Source organism: Streptopelia decaocto, assembly GCF_964273445.1.
Source record: "Streptopelia decaocto genome assembly, chromosome: 5".
Classification (NCBI taxonomy): domain Eukaryota; kingdom Metazoa; phylum Chordata; class Aves; order Columbiformes; family Columbidae; genus Streptopelia; species Streptopelia decaocto.
The window spans coordinates 4581830-4595644 of NC_138659.1; the positions used below are offsets into that span (position 1 = coordinate 4581830).

Genomic DNA, 13815 nt, shown 5'->3' on the forward strand with positions numbered 1-13815 from the left:
CCATTGGCTGTCCTTCCCCTCTCCGCCCTGCCGTGAAGGGCGATAGGCCCCGCTCCGTCAGGGGCGGGATTTCCGGGAATGGAGAGGGTGGTGCCGCGTTCTCATTGGTCTGCTCTGCGCCCCGGCCCGGAAGCGGGTGTTCCGCGTGGCGGGCCGGACCCCCGGCCCCGCGGCGCCATGGCAACGGCCTTCAGCAGCGACGGGGAGGCCGCGCTGCGGCGGGAGCTGCGCCCGGCGGCGGCGCCGCGGGGAGACCTCGACGGCTTCTACGAGATGGGCCGGGCCGCCGCCTTCGTGCGGGGCGGCGGGTTCCGCAAGGTGAGCGGCGCCGGCGGCGAGCGGGGCCGGGGGCCGCCCGTGGCCGGCGCCTCACTCCCTGCTCCCCGCAGGTCGCCCTCCAGTTCCCGGACGAGCTCCTGGCGGACGCGGCGGTGGTGGCGGCGCGGATGGAGGCGGAGACCGGGGCCGAGATGTACGTCCTGGGAGACACCACGTACGGCAGGTCGGTGCGCGGCCGCGGGGGTGTCGGGCTGCCCGGGCTGGGACAGCGGCGCGGGGAGCGGGAGCCGCGCGGTGCAGAGCCGGCTGACCGGGGGGGTGCCGGGCTGCCCGGGCTGGGACAGCGGCGCGGGGAGCGGGAGCCGCGCGGTGCAGAGCCGGCTGACCGGGGGGGTGCCGGGGCTGCCCGGGCTGGGACAGCGGCGCGGGGAGCGGGAGCTGCGCGGTGCAGAGCCGGCTGACCGGGTCCTCCCCCCGCAGCTGCTGTGTGGACGAGGTGGCCGCCGAGCACGCGGGCGCCGGGGCGGTGCTGCACTACGGCCGCGCCTGCCTCAGCCCCTGCGGGCAGCTCCCGGTGCTGCACATCTTCGGGCGGGAGCCGCTGGACGTCGGGTGTTGTGCGGAGGCTTTCCGGGAGCTCTACCCCGACCGGCAGAGCCGCGTGGTGCTGCTGAGCGATGTGGTCTATGCCCATGCGATGGGTGAGTGCGCCGGGGCGGGGAGGCGGCTCTGCCGCTGCTCTGAGCTCTGCGGAGCTGCCGGGGGACAGGCAGCAGCAGGTGGGCACTCCCCGGACACCTCGGACTTGATTTCTGTCCTTCCTTCCCCGCGAATCAGCTGTCCCGCCTTTGGTAAGGCAGGTCTGTGGGCGTGTTCTCCCAGGCAGTCAGCAATAGGACAAGGGGGCATGGGCTTCAACTCTGCCAGGGGAAATTTAGGCTGGATATTAGAAAGAAATTATTTGCAGAGAGAGTGGTCAGGCATTGGAATGGCTGCCCAGGGAGGTGCTGAACTCACCGTCCCTGGAGGTTTTTAAACTGAGATTGGACATGGCACTTGGTGCCATGATCTAGTAAACGGACTGGAGTTGGACCAAGGGTTGGACTTGATGATCTCTGAGGTCTTTTCCAACCCAGTCGATTCTGTGATTCTGTTTTAGTCACACTCCTCTCTCTGCAGGCGAGCTGGAGCAGCGGTTGTGCCCCGAGTACCCCAATATCGTCTTCTCCAGGGTGGTTTGTGGGGACCCTCCTGGCCCCGCGCCACCTGGGGAGGTGCGGCAGTTTGGTCGTCAGTTCCTGGTGGAGGCACCGGGAGGGCTGCAGGATTACGCCATGTTCTACGTGGGAGCTGAGGGCCTGGCCCTCACCTGCTTCATGCTGACCTGGAACTGCTGCCCCTTCAGCTCCTTTGACCCCGCCACTGGCTGCGGCCGCCGGGAAACACTCAATGTCAACAGGGCACTGATGCGGCGCCTCTACCTGGTGGAGCGGGCCAGGGATGCCCGGGTGGTGGGCATCCTGGTGGGCACTCTCGGCGTGGCGGGCTACTTGGCTGTGCTGCAGCACCTCCGTGAGCTTCTGCGCCGGGCTGGCAAGCGCAGCTACACACTGGCTGTGGGGAAGCCAAATCCCGCCAAGCTGGCCAACTTTCTGGAGGTGGACATCTTCGTCCTGGTGGCCTGTGCTCAGAACTCCCTGCTGGACTCCAGTGACTTCTACCGGCCTGTGGTGACGCCCTACGAGCTGGAGTTGGCCTGTAACCCGGCTCGGGAGTGGACAGGGAACTACCTCACTGACTTCCGAGACCTGCTGCCAGGTAACAGCTGGAAAACAGCTGCCTAACACCAGATCAGGGCATGTCCTGCCCTGTTCACTGCCTTGAGGCCACGGTTGCCCTGGCTCTGTGCTGATCAGAGGATTGATGTGAACACCAGGCTAATGTTACTGTTTCTTGGCAGGTGCCTGTGCGCATGTTGAGCTCCCACCGGCCGTCCCTGCAGCAGAGGCTATTCCTGACATATCACTGATCACCGGGGAGATGCGTGCTACCCAACTCTGTGACCCCCCAGCCTCCCAGCAGCCCCCCAGCACTGCCCTGGCCTGCAGGGACCAGACACGGGCCCTCATGGAGATCAGCCCTGCTGGTTCGTGATGTGGTTTCGCGGTGGGGCTGAGCCCTGGTGCAGGGGCAGTGCCACCCCCCTGCTCCCAGTAACAATGCCCTTTCTCTCTCCTTGCAGCCTCCTTCCTGGAGTCCCGCAGCTGGCGGGGCCTGGAGCAGCAGCTGGGACAGACACCTGTCTCCAAGGCTGTGCAGGGCCGACGAGGGATTGCCATTGCCTACGAGGATGAGGGGCACCAGCAACCCTGATTCGGCAGGAGCAGGGCCATGTGGGGGCCTGGGCATTGCCTGCAACTGGTGTTTGGACCTGTGTGGGTCTCAGAAGGATCTGGACTTGCTGCCAGCTGACCCCACACCAGATGCAGCCTTGGGTCAGTAACACTGCGGTGAGAGAGCGGGAGTTGCATGTGTGCTCAGGGATGCCTGCAGCAGCCTGGGGCTCATGGCCAAGGCAGCAGCAGGACCAGGAGAGGTGCTTAGCTCAGAGCTGGCCAGCTTTGGGCCCAAGTGGGAAAGGTCACAGCTTTGCTCGAGCTGATGGCACTAGGACTCGAGGCTCGTGTGGGCTCCTGCTGATAACTAAAGCTGAACTGAAAAGGACTTGTGAGTGAGCTGTATTCTAGAATAAAACGTGGGCTAAGGAGTGTGGACAGCGGTGATACCAGTGTTGATTTGCTGGAGGGAAGGAAGGCTGTACAGAGGGATCTGGACTGGCTGGATTGTTGGGCTGAGGCCAATTGTAAGAGGTTAAACAAGGCCAAGTACTGGGTGCTGCACTTGGGTCACAACAACCCCATGCAACGCTACAGGCTTGGGGATGAGTGACTGGAAAGCTGCCAGACAGAAAAGGATGTGGGGGTGTTGGTCAAGAGCAGCTGAACATGAGCCAGTAGTGTGCCCAGGTGGCAAAAAGACCAATAGCATCCTGGCTTGTATCAGAAATGGTGTGACCAGCAGGACTAGGAAAGTGGTCATTACCCTGTACTGGGCACTGGTGAGGCTGCACCTCAAATCTTATGTTCAGTTTTGGGCTCCTCACTACAGGAAAGACATTGAGGTGCTGGAGAGAGTTCAGAGAAGGGCAACAAAGCTGGTGAGGGGTCTGGAGAACAAGTCTTATGAGGAGTGGCTGCGGGAACTGCGGCTGTTTAGCCTGGAGAAAAGGAGGCTGAGGGGAGACCTTATTGCTGTCTACAATGACCTGAAAGGAGGTTGTAGCATAGAGTCATAGAATGGTTTTGGGTTGCAAGGGACCTTCAAAGGTCATCTAGTTCCAACCCCCCTGCAATGACCAGTGACATCTTCAGATTTGTCTGAACCTGAGGTTTTTCAGGACATTGTGTCCTGTGCATGATGTCTCCAGGCTGACCTTTCTTTACCCACCATAGGGTGGAGTCAATGTAAACAGTTTTGCACCACCTGTTGCTAAGCTTTTTAATTGTGTCTCTGGTTCAGAAATTAGGATAAAACAAATAAAGCTCAGTCACAGTTTATTGGATTGGGTGATTTAGATCTTCTGTTTTACCTGGGGATATTTCCAGCATGACTATGCACGTAGAGTCCCTTTGTTTCAGTGTCGCATGTGACCTGCTTTTACTGGGCCAATCCTTCTTTAAAAAAAAATCAGAAATATAGCAAGAGTAAAATAGAACTTATGCTGAGCAACGTTCTCCTATCAGGAACAGATCATTTTGGGGTAGGATAATTAGTCAGCCGCAGTCTAAATGGTTTCTGTCTTAAAGGACTTCCTTCTAATATATGCTCTGTGGGTCAGAGATGCCAGTGTGGTATTATCATTCTGTCTTTGCATGTTGGTGAAACAAACCTTTATTGTACTTCAAAGGCCCATAATTATGTATTCTTTCCTTGAGCTTTGATATTTTAATAGTCAGCTGGTGAAATTATTATCTATTCTAGCCACAACGCATTTATTTATTTTGCTTGCTTTATCTTTGTTATTTCTGCGGTGGTAAGAGGCTGAGGAAGAAGCCCCCCTGCTTATTGGCAGCAGCAGAAAGTGGGAATTGAATGTACGAAGACTTTGAAGAATGAAGCGTTTGAACTTCTTGAGCCATAACAGGACTCAGAAACCCTCCCCACAGCCAGTTCCTCTCATTTATGCTGTTCAAGAGCCAGTCTCTTCTCCCTTGTAGCAATTCATAGGACAAGAGGAAATGGTCTCAAGTTGCACCAGGAGAGGTTTAGATTGGATAATAGGAAAAATTTCTTCATGGAAAGGGTTGCCAGGATTGGAACAGGCTGCCCAGGGAAGTGGTTGAGTCACCATCCCTGGAGGTGTTTAGAAGACGTGTAGGTGAGGTTCTTAGCGGCATGCCTTAGTGACAGTGTTAGGTTAATGGTTGCAGTCTATGATCTTGAGGGTCTCTTCCAGCCAAAATGATTCTATCATTCCAGAGTGAAAACACAGATCGTGGTGCTCACTCTGGTGTCAGCTAAAACCAGAACTGGGACCCCCAGCAATGAAACCGCATTCATAGGCTGGGCTGGGGAACTCGGGCAAAGGGGAGTGAGCAAACCCCTCACCTGCTCTGAGGAACACGATGGGGTGCGCACATCCCCGGCTGCAGGGAAGACCCTGTGTTTAGTGGGGATGGAACCTGGCCCCTTTCATGTGGGTCAGGACTGTTTAAGCGCCATGAGCTGCTCCAGGCTGGGCAGGAGAGGCAGGGTGAGCTGGGGACACTGTTTTTTGCTGTCCCCCCTGCAGCCAGCGGGCAAGAGGCTTTGATTCAACCCCCTCTGCTGAGCTTTTCCCCAGAAGCAAGTGGCAGGCAAAGTCCGGGCACTGCAATAACAACAACCACAACATAGAAATATTCTTAATATAATTAGGTGCAGGGTCTCCCCCCTCCCAACCACACACGTACAAATGAGCAGGGGGCAAGCCCCCCCACCCAGCCAGCCACTGCTGCGGGCACAGGGGCAGCCTCCCCGCTGCGGGCACGGGCACCCATGGGGAAGCGCTGGGGACGGGCTGGTAGCCCAGGCATGGGGTAGCCCATGCTAGGGCAGCGTTGCCCAGGCTTCCCTCCCCGCGCTGCTGCCTCCTGCAGCCGGCACTCCCGTCCCTTGCGAGGGGGGAGCATGCTGGGGGAAACAAAGATGCTGACACCGAGATGCGGCCACCAAATCTAGCTGAGGAGCGTCCCGAGTGGGTTAATTCTAGGTGGAGGGTTATTCTACGAGCCGTACTGCAGCAGGGCGGGGGGGCTGGGGAGGCTTCCTTGCGGGTAAGAGCTGGTCAGGGCAAATTGTCCGCGGTCCTGGCCAGGTGCTCAGTAGTCTGCTGTGTACTCCGTGCCGTGCAGCCCTCGGCACAGCAGCGTGAACTCCTTCACCATCTCCTTCACTCGCCGCTTGTTCACACGCTCTCTGCTAAGACAGAGGGGACAAATATGAAGCAGGAGGGACACACCAGGCTGTGCAGGAGGGTCATTCCCATGGCATGGGGGGCACAACCAGCACAGGGAGAGGGGTGCGAACCTGAGGATCTGCTGGCTGAAGGTCTCCTTCTGCTCGGGGCTGACGCGGGCTGAGGGGAAGCCATCCTGCTGCATGGCCTCCTTGATCCAGAGGCTCAGGTAGCTGAAGCAGTGCTTGTTCAAGGCAAAGAGGATTTCTGCGAAGTGATCCATGAGACTGCGGGAGGCCTGGCCACCGATGCCCTGCCACAGAGCAGACAGACCCTGCTGACCTCCTGCCTGCACCCATCCAGGCTGCGGGGCTCTCTGCCCTCGGCTCCGCAGCAATGCTGCTTAAAAATAGAGCCCAAAGCTGCGCCTGCTCTGGTGAGGAGCCTGTGGTCCCGCTGTCTCTTACCTCCAGTACTGCCTGCAGCAACACCTTGCCGTTCTCGTGCACGACCTGTCCCACCGGGGCGATCTCTCCGCAGCGCGGCAGCAGCTCTGTCTGCAACACAGAACCCAGCCCACTCGAGTGAGCTCCGTGCTGCAGCGCCCCTGCCCGACCCACAGCCCCACTCCTGCCCTCCCTGCTCTTGGGGGGAAGCCGCGTGATGACATGATGTGGAATAATTACTGAAAGGGCAAATTATTGAAACTAAATACCAAGGATGCACTTATTGAGAATAAAGCTATATCCACATCTTCAGACTTCTGGGACCAGTTGATGGGCTGAGCCTGTCTTCCCCACTACTGAGGTCCAGGAGTAATTTGGATAACTATACCCAGAGATCACAATTACTCCTTAACTGCAAAAGCAGCATTTTGGACTGGGGGAGTTGAACCCCAGGAGAGAGACGAGCCGCTAGAAACCAAGACAGCTGATTTTACCAATTTATCAGCGTCTGTTCAGAAAGCAGCATTCTTTCAAGCTCTATATGAATGGGAGGAGTTTACAAAATCTCCGATGCTGTACGCCATCGATCCAGCATGTTTAACACCTACATTCATTGTCTCCCTGATAGCCTTAAAATGTTGGTAGCGAACATCCAAGATTGCATCCCAGACCGCGTACAAGCCACCTGTGGCACTCATGGTCATAAATTAGATAGAGGTATAGATTAAAACAGAGACCAAGACACATTCCTACTTGGGGTGACTTTGTACGAGACATAATTAAGTACGGGTGCCAAATGAGCTGGATGAATTCAGCCAGTGGAAAGCCTGCTGATAACACTGTGTTCATCAGACTCGCACTCCTTACTCCTTCTCTCAACAGAGACGTACACCACAAATAATTTTGGCATCTGTCAAATGTAAGGCATTAGAGTCAGGAGTACCCCAACAAGTTTTACAAGTCATGCACAACAATAATCGCCAATTGTTAGTCCATTCTCTGAGAAGGAAAAAGAACTCAGCTGGAGAGAATCATCCCATCAGAAACCATCCTGCCTCTACGGGACATGCTGCATGTTCTGCACCAGATCTCAGTCTCAGTGACTCAGCAGCATCTCAGCAATAAAGTCTCAGCGATCTCGCCACGGGCTTGCAGCTCAACGCCTTTCTGGTAAAACTTCCAAACCTACCACTGCAATTCCTACCGGACCTCAAAAGTTTTAGCAGACTTTCTTATCAACACCGAGGCACAAATGTCAATTATTTCTAAAGAAACAGCTGTGGCCAATGAGATTGATGAGGTGGTGACAGAGTTAGAAAACAGAGGCGTTATTAAAAGAACTCATTCACCCTATAATTCACCAGTTTGGCCAATAAAAAAAAAAGCCTGACCAGGCAGTGGCGTTTCGTAGTAGATTATTGGCAATTAAACACTAACACTGCGCCTGCTGCAGTTCCAAACGGAGCTGAGAGGGTACAGCACCACCTGCTGACCTTGCTCAGAACCCACAGTTCACAAGTGGCACGCGTTTTTGGAAGACATCGTTAATGAAATCATGCCAATCACCAAGGGTAATATTAAAGTATGTGCAATCTGGGTGGCATCTGTGATCGTCCAGTGCCACCTACCAACTGAACAACAGATGGCTGCCCCAAAATGAGTAGCCTTCTGCACATCTGTTCCTTCTGTAACCCCAAAGGGTCATACCAAGCCAGGATGATACCCTACGGGGATTCTACACCAGGCAACCAGTACTGGTGAAAATGCCTCAGACTGGAACAGTACCAATGATACTAACAACACCCAAAAATCCCTATGCATGGGAAGCTAAAGATTGTCCACGGAAAACACACTGGATCAGCACCTGGTGGATCACACCATCTTTTTAAATAATCCTGCCGCTTATATGCCCAACTGAGCATATATTTTCTTATTGTATTCACAGGAATCCTGAAGCACGTGGACAGATGGATCAATCAACATCAATGAGGTGACAGACCAACAAATTGGATTTGTGGTGTTATTCTCTACCTTAACCATCCGGTTTCCCTTGACTGGCACCCAAGGGAGCCCAGGATGGCTATGGTCCCACACTCATGTTGCCTATACCAGAAGTATGAGGCTACATTTCCTCTATGGTAGCGGTAAATAATTAAGCTTAGCCACTGTGGTCTTCCACCACAGTAGCCCCTACCATAACTCCACTCAAAGAAAAAGATGCTGACCCCACAATTATCCAAAACTGGACCGTATGTAGTAAAAATTATGGGTCAACAGCAAATGCTGCGTAGTCCATCACAATCCCTCAAACAAGTGGAATTATCAATGCAAATGGACATCTCCATGATCAATCCTGCCTGCTCACCATTCCTGAACACATCTTACACAGGATGGTCAGCATGAACCCTCAACTCTCTCAAACAACCAAAGAGAGACGCGACAGCCATTTTAGGAACAGGACTGGGAGTCTTAAACACTAGAGATGCTGAGGTACCTGCAAACAAACTAGCTACAGGGACTAGTTATCTAAATGAATAGAATCATGCACTACTATTTTGGCATTGGGGACCAACCAATGGCTTTTATCTGATCCACAACCTCAGTGGGGGGAAATCAAGGAAAAGGATCACCTGTTGATTGTAAACACACTTGATGTGGCCCAAAGTCATGTTTGTTTGGCTCCCAGCTGTATCGAAGTGCAATTGTGGATACAATCAATGGCAGTTGCCATCATAAGGGAAGGTGAAGAAGGCACCTTACCCACTGAAATTCAGAAGGTAATTTGGGATAACACAACTGAATTTGAGAAGAAATTCCAGTCCTGGTGGTATTTGGTCAATTTCACCTATGACTCCTCCAACAGTGCTGTCACAGCATTCCTCCTAACCATATACAATGCTTCGGTATATACCATATACCAAATCATTGCATTAGGATTGAATCACAATGGAGAGGCACTCTATCCAATAGAGCACAGAGTACAGGCTCAACAAAAGGGAAATAAATGGCAAGGCATTGAGGCCAATGCATGCATTATTCGAGAACAACAAGGATTCATCTGTGAAAGTAATACCATCAAAGCTCAGGACATTTGCCTTGGCATAGAACAAAATCTTTGCCATTTTGTGACACATCCTCATGAAAATCCCGAAACCATACTTGTATATATGGGGAAAGGATGCGCATGTATGAGAACTGTCTGTGATTTTTTTACTTGCAGACAACTTACAGTAGCTACCAGTCGTCATCCTAATATTTGTGTTTGTAATTTAGTGAAATCATAGGATGCGTTTTTAGTTCCTCAGCTCCTGTCACAACCTCCCAGCTGCTGCAATCTAACCACATGCTGATCCATGATCTGCTGCCTACCCCCATCGGAAAGGATCTTGCCCTGGTAAAGGGACTCTTACAGCATAATGATCTACGTAACTGCTGCAACAAGTCAAAGAAAATGGACAGAAAACTTTGATTACCATCCATCATGATGCAAAAGAAATATACCACATTCTGGAACAAGTGACAGCAGATGGAGAATACAAGTGGTGGGACACTCTTTTCAGATGGTCACTGACTGCTACCAGTGTATTTATCAATAGCATCTAAAAGAACTTGCACTAATAGACCTCATTATTTGTGCATCTAGTCGTGAGAATTTCTCATTTAATGTGCCCAGACCTACAGCATATATTATGCTATTTGTGAGTCTGTGCAGTGCGTATATTATACCATTTGTGAAACTGTACAACGTGAAGATTCAATGATCACGACTGGCCTGCACTATTCGTGAATTGTGTGAATTCAACATTAATGTGCCCAGACCTACACTATATATTATACTATTTGTGAATCTGTGTGCCAGACTTGCCATTGAGCATGATTAGACTTATAGTGGCGACTTGAGGTTATCTGATCTAGCTGCATCTTAAGGCAACACGTATTACTCACAAAAAAGCCACAGGATGCTTTGACAGTCGGGGCCTCAGGGAACTTGAGCGACAGGACACCTGCAGGCAGAAAATTGCTCAGGTTAACAGCCAGAAACATTGCACACCAGCCCAAATCTGCCCTCTGGCCCCCAGCCCCTGGCTGGTCTGTGCCCGGCTCCTCGGGAGGAGCAGGTTGGCTTCTCCGCAGAGCGACCTGGAGCACGTGCCCGTGCCCGTGGTACTCACCACACTGAAACACTGCTTTGACATCCAGGTTGCTACACAGGAAGAGGTCCGGCTTCCTTTTCAGAGCCTGCAAGGCACACAGACAGGCAGCATAAACCCCGCGCTGCAGGGGCAGCCGGGAAGCCTCCGAGGAACCCGGTGCTCCAGACAGCCTCTGCCTGGATGCGCTTACCTGGGCACGCCCGCAGTAAACAGCAGATTCACACAGTACACCAGGAAACCATCGCTTTCCACCCCCCCCAGGAAAATGCCAATCAAACAGCCAGGCAGTTTGCTAAACTCGGGAACCATCGACCCCAGGACCTGAGGACAGATGCCAGGTGATGCACACACAGACAATTCGGACATACAGACAGGACAGAGGGCTCCTGTCTCACCAGAGCAGGCCAGGAGGTGGCAGCGCTCAGGGACAAGGGCAGCCATGTAGAGCCTATCAGAGACCAACCACCTCTGTGCTTCGCTCCTCTCAAAGATGCTGGTGTCCCTGAGGTCACAGCAACTGGTTCCAGCAGTAACCCCAGACTAGACCAGCAGCTTGCTCTGCTTGGGCTCCAGGGCAGAGAAGACAATGAGATGCCAACATTGCTTGGCAATTCCTGAGCAACCAGTATGAGATCAGAAAAGCTTTGGGGTTTTCCGCCACACAGCGATCCCGCCAGCCACTGCAGGGTTCAGGCAGTGCCGCTGGGAACACCCAGAGCTGTGGCACCCTGTGCAATGCTTTGGTCCCTCCTTGTGCTGGCACTTGGCAGTTACTGGGTGGCGATGTTCCAGCCTGTACTTTTCACTCCACAGGAAGGGTTTCTGCCCTGTCACAGCGAGCCCTGCTATGTAAGGTGGCCACATCCATGCCCTGATCACCATGCCCACTGCTGTGGGCCGGCACTAGGCATGGTGGCCATCCCTTCTGCCCTGCTGTCACTGCGACACGGGGGACAGCAGCCACAGCACTGGAGTGGCCCCACTCTGTGCCTGGAGCTCGGAGAGCAGCATCCCAAGGCAGGCAGCCCTCAGGCTGTGTGCTGGGCCACTGCCTCCCTCCAAGCCTGCTTCCACAGTGAAAGCAGGGACAGCTTTCAGCCAGCAGCGCCCCCAACACATGGCCAGCTCCCACAGCCATGGTCTCTACTTGCACCAAAACAGACTTATTTCCCACTCCTTCTTCTCCAGGGAGAGCCCACGACCATCTGCCCAGTGCAGAGAACATATGCTGGAGACCAAAAAGCCAAGAAGCAATGTTTCATGGTTACTTCCATCTCCTTTCCGACCCTTTGTATCACACTCAAGAGAGGAGTCAGGTTTGGGCACCAAAGGCACTGCTGTACCAGGCAGAGGTGGCACAATCGCAGGGACCTGCTTCCCTGCTAGACACAAGCAGAGACCATCACAGGGGTGACCAGCAGCCACATTCTACCTGTGTGTGTACATACAGACCACGTGCACCCCCTCCTGATGCACTAACACCAACATCAGAAGGCAAGCTAGCGGCTGGGCAATGGTTTAGAAACACAGCCACTCATGGCTGCTGCCATCTAGCTGGCCCCATACTGGACAAATGCTTGCAAGAGATGTTGCAGTTTTAGCCACGGGAGAGTACCCGCACTGGGGCCCTGGTGTGGGCTCCAGAGAGGTGACCACGAGCCTCTCCCCCAGCAGGATGCTGCTCCTGGGCAGCTGGCTCCCGTGATACCACCCAGCTGCAGGTTCCTCTGCCCTGCCTGTCCAAGGGGCTTGTTTTAACCCGAGTTCTGCATGCTGCAAGATTGTTCAGCTGGCACAAGAGTGTTCCAACATGCTCAGGTTGACACCTACCTGCAGGATGCTTCTCCCAGCCAACCCAGACCTGTGACAGGCAGAGCCCCCCAAGCTCTCCTACAGGCTCGCTGCAGCATCTGCTTCTCATTCCACCAGTGGTGGAAAGCGTGCCAATATTAGGAGGGCTGCTTCCTGTAAGACACCTCTACCAAGGGTGTGCAGAGCACAAGCTCAATCTGGCCACACATGCACACACCTAATGTAGACAGATGCTTTTTGTCCCTGTGAGATGGGGCCCTGTGGAGCTCACCCCACTAGCAAGTGACATCAGGTAGGGCCAGCTGCTCTCTCCCAGGACTAGGAACTCTATCAGCCTGTCCTCCCCGTCTCTTCCCAAAACAGCTCTGCTCACATCTTCTGGAATGAGGACAGGTCTTTATATGCTGTCAAACATCCCTCCCCCACATCCTCTGCTGGGCCATCATAAAGGACAGTCCTGTGTCTTCTGGCTGGCATTGCCCCACTTGCCCAGCTTGCACCTTGGCTCTCTGTCAGGGGAGGTCACTGCAGCACTCCCGAAGTCCACTATGGCATGGAGCCCTGAGGGATGAGTGGATGTGCCTGCAACTGCTGCTGGAGAGACAGGCTGGAGAGCCCCGAAAGCCTACCTGCAACCAGGAGCACGCACACTGGTGATACCCACCGGCCAGGGAGCTGGCGAGAGCTCCCAAGCACCAGAAAGTCCTGCCTGGGTTTGCAGACGCAGACCTGGGTAGAAGCCCCAGCTGCCGTGGCAGAGTGGTTATTTTATACTTCGCTTTGAGTAGTAACAACAACTCCAGGGTCTCCAGCATCTGTAAGACATTTGGTTTAAGTCAGCATGCTCTCTCATGATCAGTCGACCACCATCAAGAGTGGATTGCCAATTAACATGGTGGCAGGATGATCAGCTGCACCAACGGGGCCATCCCATGGGCTGCAATCGAGCGCAAATAAATATACTGTAAAGTTACTGAAGTCCTGCCATGCAGAGATGGCTCCCTGTGAGCTGGTGACAGAGGGCTGATGTGCAGGTTTCAGGAGGTAGAAGCTTCTTCTGAGTTATCAGAAGGTAGGAGAATACTTGCTGGTAGACAAATTTGAAACAGGGAAGATGATATTTCCAGCAAGGTGATCAACCACAAGAGCAGATGATCAGGAAAATGAGAAAGTCTCTACCCTGACACACTCTTGGGTCCAAACTTGCTGCTGCTCTGGAAGATGCGTTACTTTGTCAAGGGGTCTGCAGGTGGAGCAGACTAGCATGAAAACACAGCCTCCCCCACATGTAAACTGGATCTGAAGAGATCCGCGCTTCTCTCCAACTTTAATCCTTGGATTACAGATGCTCCAGAGCATCACTGCAGAGCGTGGTCTTCTGGAAGAGGGCAGGCTGGACCTACCTCTGCCTTTAGACAGCTCTTGAAGTCCTGAGAGCAAGGAGGCAAGCAGGAAAGGCAAGGCCATTTCTTGATGGGTTTCAAAGCACCCCACCAGATCATCAATCTGGGAAGAGAGGCAGCCAAGGAAGACAAGGAAACCTTGAAACAAGTCCTACACATGAGGAGTGAGGATGTGGATGGGATCCTTTGGTCTCCATGGGGTTGCTGGAATAAAAAGCCCAGGA

General features: G+C 53.8%; 2 protein-coding genes across 3 annotated transcripts in view; one reads left to right on the forward strand and one right to left on the reverse strand.

Annotated features, from left to right (window-relative positions):
* The first annotated feature begins 109 nt into the window (after positions 1-109).
* On the forward strand, positions 110-4334 carry DPH2 (diphthamide biosynthesis 2). Its single transcript, XM_082053729.1, has 6 exons — positions 110-318; positions 390-502; positions 760-980; positions 1459-2097; positions 2240-2425; positions 2522-4334. Exons 1-6 carry the CDS (start codon positions 178-180, stop codon positions 2650-2652), a joined length of 1431 nt encoding a protein of 476 aa, XP_081909855.1. The 5' UTR covers positions 110-177; the 3' UTR covers positions 2653-4334.
* An 898-nt stretch (positions 4335-5232) lies between these two features.
* IPO13 (importin 13) overlaps positions 5233-13815 on the reverse strand; it is a 34462-nt gene continuing 25879 nt past the window's right edge. Inside the window, exons 16-20 of one of the 2 annotated variants that reach the window (XM_082053728.1) lie at positions 10395-10461; positions 10168-10226; positions 6244-6333; positions 5908-6089; positions 5233-5796 (exon numbers count right to left, since the gene is read on the reverse strand). In XM_082053728.1, the coding sequence (XP_081909854.1) occupies positions 5700-5796; positions 5908-6089; positions 6244-6333; positions 10168-10226; positions 10395-10461 (495 nt within the window). In that variant the 3' untranslated portion in view covers positions 5233-5699. Of the gene's footprint in view, positions 5800-5907; positions 6090-6243; positions 6334-10167; positions 10227-10394; positions 10462-13815 lie in introns of both variants that reach the window. The other variant, XM_082053727.1, reaches the window with a different exon arrangement.

Coding starts and splice junctions, on each gene's coding strand:
- DPH2 (XM_082053729.1), top strand. CDS start 178: ATGGCAACGGCCTTCAGCAGCGACGGGGAGGCCGCGCTGCGGCGGGAG. Junction 503..759: donor GGAGACACCACGTACGGCAG/GTCGGTGCGCGG, acceptor CTCCCCCCGCAG/CTGCTGTGTGGACGAGGTGG. Junction 981..1,458: donor GGTCTATGCCCATGCGATGG/GTGAGTGCGCCG, acceptor CTCTCTCTGCAG/GCGAGCTGGAGCAGCGGTTG.